Source organism: Coregonus lavaretus, assembly GCF_964263955.1.
Source record: "Coregonus lavaretus genome assembly, contig: HAP1_SCAFFOLD_202, whole genome shotgun sequence".
NCBI lineage: Eukaryota > Metazoa > Chordata > Actinopteri > Salmoniformes > Salmonidae > Coregonus > Coregonus lavaretus.
In genome coordinates, this window is record NW_028156408.1 from 254,122 (window position 1) to 260,121 (window position 6,000).

Below are 6,000 nucleotides of genomic sequence, written 5' to 3' on the forward strand. Positions count from 1 at the left end.
TTGTGAAAAATTGAGTTTAAATGTATTTGTCTAAGGTGTATGTAAACTTCCGACTTCAACTGTACCTACATTTGTCTAATAATAAATGATTGATTTCATTGCAAAAGTTTTCTGTTGCAAAGTGCTTAGCTACGTTTTTTTACAGAGTGCACTAATGAATACACCCCGCTCAGTCGTCGTCCTGGAAACCGTCCCTTGGTGTACAGTGGGGAGAACAAGTATTTGATACACTGCCGAATTTGCAGGTTTTCCTACTTACAAAGCATGTAGAGGTCTGTAATTTTTATCATAGGTACACTTCAACTGTGAGAGACGGAATCTAAAACAAAAATCCAGAAAATCACATTGTATGATTTTTAAGTAATTAATTTGCATTTTATTGCATGACATAAGTATTTGATACATCAGAAAAGCAGAACTTAATATTTGGTACAGAAACCTTTGTTTGCAATTACAGAGATCATATGTTTCCTGTAAGTCTTGAACAAGTTTGCACACACTGCAGCAGGGATTTTGGCCCACTCCTCCATACAGACCTTCTCCAGATCCTTCAGGTTTCGGGGCTGTCGCTGGGCAATACGGACTTTCAGCTCCCTCCAAAGATTTTCTATTGGGTTCAGGTCTGGAGACTGGCTAGGCCACTCCAGGACCTTGAGATGCTTCTTACGGAGCCACTCCTTAGTTGGCCTGGCTTTGTGTTTCGGGTCGTTGTCATGCTGGAAGACCCAGCCACGACCCATCTTCAATGCTCTTACTGAGGGAAGGAGGTTGTTGGCCAAGATCTCGCGATACATGGCCCCATCCATCCTCCCCTCAACACGGTGCAGTCGTCCTGTCCCCTTTGCAGAAAAGCATCCCCAAAGAATGATGTTTCCACCTCCATGCTTCACGGTTGGGATGGTGTTCTTGGGGTTGTACTCATCCTTCTTCTTCCTCCAAACACGGCGAGTGGAGTTTAGACCAAAAAGCTATATTTTTGTCTCATCAGACCACATGACCTTCTCCCATTCCTCCTCTGGATCATCCAGATGGTCATTGGCAAACTTCAGACGGGCCTGGACATGCGCTGGCTTGAGCAGGGGGAACTTGCGTGCGCTGCAGGAATTTAATCCATGACGGCGTAGTGTGTTACTAATGGTTTTCTTTGAAACTGTGGTCCCAGCTCTCTTCAGGTCATTGACCAGGTCCTGCCGTGTAGTTCTGAGCTGATCCCTCACCTTCCTCATGATCATTGATGCCCCACGAGGTGAGATCTTGCATGGAGCCCCAGACCGAGGGTGATTGACCGTCATCTTGAACTTCTTCCATTTTCTAATAATTGCGCCAACAGTTGTTGCCTTCTCACCAAGCTGCTTGCCTATTGTCCTGTAGCCCATCCCAGCCTTGTGCAGGTCTAAAATGTTATCCCTGATGTCCTTACACAGCTCTCTGGTCTTGGCCATTGTGGAGAGGTTGGAGTCTGTTTGATTGAGTGTGTGGACAGGTGTCTTTTATACAGGTAACGAGTTCAAACAGGTGCAGTTAATACAGGTAATGAGTGGAGAACAGGAGGGCTTCTTAAAGAAAAACTAACAGGTCTGTGAGAGCCGGAATTCTTACTGGTTGGTAGGTGATCAAATACTTATGTCATGCAATAAAATGCAAATTAATTACTTAAAAATCATACAATGTGATTTTCTGGATTTATGTTTAAGATTCCGTCTCTCACGGTTGAAGTGTACCTATGATAAAAATTACAGACCTCTACATGCTTTGTAAGTAGGAAAACCTGCAAAATCGGCAGTGTATCAAATACTTGTTCCCCCCACTGTATGTATGTCTACACTGGGGGATAGTTCATTCTATGCATGTACATTTCTAGGCGAGTTTTAAATCTCTGAACCTGTTCTGAGGGATTCTGGTTTGTGTTCCTTGTACCAACCAAGATCCTGGATTGGATTGAGGGGAAGGAGCGGAACATCCGCGCCCTCCTCTCCACGCTTCATACAGTCCTGTGGGAGGGCGAGACGCGCTGGAAGCCCGTAAACATAGCAGACCTAGTCACTCCAGACCAGGTTAAGAGGTACTACAGGAAAGCTGCGCTGGTGGTGCACCCCGATAAGGTAACATCAATGTGACCTTCCCAAAACTACCCCGGTGACATGTTATTTAATAGGTTTATCAGTTAGTCATAACTGTGTCTACTCTCCCTGTGGTGAATGCATGCTCTTTGTGTTCTTCTGAAGACTGATCGCTGTAGATGAATGGCTGTGTTAAAGTTTAGTATCGTGGGCTTGAAAGCCATATCAAAGTTCTCGATCTGTGAACGCTAACCGCAGTTGAACCTCCTTCCTTGCAGGCCGCCGGAAAGCCTTATGAAGATTACGCTACACTGATCTTTATGGAGCTCAACGACGCCTGGTCAGAGTTTGAGAACCACGGCAGCAAAGCCCTCTTCTAAGACTTACTGATTCGGGGCCCATATTGGGCCCTTGAGGGCTGCCCCCATCTTAGAGAGGTCTGCCAACCCTCCTGCCGTTGAGAAAAAGGCACCCTCCTTTATTTCTCATCTGCAGTTCAACATCATTGCCCGTCAAAAGACACTGCCACCGCACGCAAAGGGTGGCATGGGATGGGAGACCAGGGGTTCAAAAGCTTGGAAGATCGAGGGGTGGCGATGACAACAGAGACAATCACTGAGAAGACCAGATGGTCACCAACCAGGCTCCAGCCATTCTGAAATGTGGGGACTGTATGTCCACTCGACCACATAGACTTTGTTGCTGTGGACACTGCTCTATTCCTTTACACTCCGTGGATAGACCTTTCTGCATAATCCTCTCTTTCCGAGAGACCAAGAGTTCATGCTGTTGTTGCTTCTTGACAGAACCATTCCCCCACTAACAGACTCCTCCCTCCTCCACAAGCCCTCTACCGTAAGCGCCTTGCTCTGCGGATGGCAAAAAAAAAAACGCTTGCTCATCACTGCACCCCCCGGCAACATAGGAGACAAATAGAGAATATAGGGATTTCATCTGGTTGCTTTTTGCCATGTGGAATTGTGCAATATGTCTGGTCTTTTTTGTGTTCTCTGTCAATGATAGTCCTCACTTCAGTGTAAATATTTTCTCAATGATGTGGTTCTTTGGGTAGATACTGAGATGCTGATTTCAACAGAGGTCTGTGTGTTTGTGTTGTATAAGGACCTAACCACCTTGCTCTCTGTACCAGTAGATCATCATGACTTTCTTTTCCAATGATCTTGTGTTTATAATTCTACTTATTACACAAAAGGTTTACAGGGAGTTTTCATTGCAACCCTCCATTTTGTGTTCCATATCTGTTGTTTTTGTCTTTACTTTAAAATGGCCTCCTGATAGCCTCCTGAAGCTTTTTGTGTAATGTTTTCAGATATATATATATATATATTTGGTTTTCATTTTTACCTCATGGACCAACTTAAAACAACTATTTTCTTATTGTTGTGGGGTATCATAAGTATCCATGACATTTAATTGCAGAACTTAATAAATAAAAAATAATATATGAATTGAATGTCTTGAATGTGACGGAGGGAAGGGGCGTTATAGGTGGTCTCATGAGACAGTTGTTTTGCCGAGCTGAAATCATTCCGAAGCATCTTAACATGAATGTGCTTTTATATGAAGAAAAAAAAAAATGTATGCACTCACTAACTGTAAGTCGCTCTGGATAAGAGCGTCTGCTAAATGACTAAAATGTCAATGTAAATATGGTCTTTGTTGGTTTGGATATATGTAGCTTCTGTTTTAGTCTTGCTTCCCTCTGTGTAACTTTGTTTTTATTTTTCACAGCGGGGTCCTCTTTTTTTTTTTTTTTACATTTTAGTCATTTAGCTCTCATCCAGAACAATTTACATGAGCAATTAGGGTTAAGTGCGTTGTTCAAGGGCACATCGACAGTTTTTTCACTTATTAGGCTCTGGGATTCAAAACAGCAACCTTCTAGTTACTGCCCCAACGCTCTTAACTGCTGGGCTACCTGCCACCCATCCCATGACCGGGATCATTGCTTCTGTTCATTCCCCACCTATTGAAACCTTATTTTGCCATTCCAGTAACACTATGGCTGTGATTTACACGGCCAATTCAATTCAGATCTTTTGTCCAATTATTTGCAAAAGAGCTGATCTGATTGGTCAAAAGACCAATTAGTGGAAAAATATCAGAATTGGGCTGCCTGTGGAAATGCAGCCTATAAGGGGATACTTTATTGCAAGGCTGCCATTTTGACAGTATCATGTTAGTACACTGTAAGGAGAGAAACAGTCTACTCAACCAAATTAAAATATGAATGTAGAGTTCAGTACAGAAATAAAGGTTTTGATCAGAGGCATGAAAATACTAAAGTGGATGGTATTGATACTGTCTGTAGTGTCTCAATGTGTCATGATGAGGAGACGGATGATAAAGGGTTAATGTTATGCGAAGAGCTGGCCATTGATATTGACTGAGTTTTCAAAGATCAAGGTATTTCACAAAGTGACAATATTATTGATGGGGTTTCTGAACATTGCGGTGAAAGAAATGTGATTTTGATAGATTACCATGGTGTATTCTTGAGACAAGTTGTGAAAATAATTATTACAAAATCAATGGCCATTTTACTAATGGTTATAAAGCCTTAAATGGTTTTGCTTATATCATGTTTGTCCTTTAATTCAGGCTAAGAGGGATATTGATCATATATTAAGATAGATGAGGCACAGCAAAGTGCTGTGAGCCTTTTATAGAAAAAGAAATCATCTGATAATCCCCATTTGTTGCTAACCATTGAGCTTCTCTACTATTATTAAAGTCACATATTGGTTTTACAGAATTATTTAAATGTCAATTTGATATTGAATATACTGTAAAAATCTCCATATTACTGTTATTTTTCTCTCCAGTTTTTCTGATTACAAGCATCAGCTGCTGAATGCAACTGACCAGTGTGATAGATTAACCATCAAAAGTCCCAATTTGTTAACATATCCAGGTAATAAAGAAACAATAACCCCCATGTTAGGCCGTACATTTAATTCCACATTGACTCTGGACTACCTTCTTTATAAAACGGAGGTTCCTTCCTGCTGACAAAGCTTTCTGTTTCCAATAGCTGTTTCTGGAATAACATTTATGACCATTAAAACACAATCATGAAAAGGTATCGTCTTGCATTATTCTCTGTGATTTCCCAGGGACCTCCGCCCAGGCATCCCGGCGACCACCATCATGTTAGCAAAAAAAAATCAGGTCTTGTCCTATCATCTGGTGAATGATAATGGCCAGTTAAGTGATCATTTTGTTCATATTAAAGGGATAGTTAGAGATTTTGGCAATGAAGCCCTTTATCTACTTCCCCAGAGTCGGATGAACAGCTACTGTTAGCATGCTAACTTTTCCAGTAGGCTAGTTAGCATTGCCTCATGAAACTACCTCTAACTTCCTTCATACTGGCCACAGAAACATAAAAATGGTAACCACTATGGTATTATGTTGCAGCTAGTGATAAAAAAAATAATTTTTTCTAGAAAATAAAAATGTGCAGATCCCCAGCAGTACACCAGTTTGAAAACCCATTGCCTACAGTACACACACACTTGTCATTTACCTATGGGCCCATTGTAGAAACAATGAAATCTAATTGAATGCCTAGTCTCCATCATTATTATTACATTTACATTTTAGTCATTTAGCAGACGCTCTTATCCAGAGCGACTTACAGTTAGTGAGTGTATACATTTTTTATTTTTCATATACCAGACTCATAGTCTCATCCCCCATCTTCAGCCAAGTCTGCAAAGACACCAAACACACCCCTGGTGAGGTCATAGAAAGTGTGCACGAACACACACACAAAAACTGTAATTCCAATTGATCATTAGCCTTTCTAGTGACTAGTAAATGGTGTGTTAATGGCCTGTAAGTTGGTTATCATGGCCTGTGTCTCCTCCACTCTTCTCCCCTGGGAAGAAAAAGGCTTCTTCTCTTCACTCGGTCC

The 6,000-nt window shown here is 41.6% G+C and overlaps 1 protein-coding gene across 1 annotated transcript in view; it reads left to right on the plus strand.

Moving 5' to 3' along the window:
- Positions 1-5,166, plus strand: part of gak (cyclin G associated kinase) — a 52,154-nt gene extending 46,988 nt beyond the window's left edge. The window contains exons 27-28 of the mRNA XM_084200394.1: positions 1,926-2,102; positions 2,339-5,166. Coding sequence (XP_084056520.1) covers positions 1,926-2,102; positions 2,339-2,440 — 279 coding nt within the window. The 3' untranslated portion in view covers positions 2,441-5,166. The remainder of the gene's footprint in view (positions 1-1,925; positions 2,103-2,338) is intronic.
- The last annotated feature ends 834 nt before the right edge of the window (positions 5,167-6,000 follow it).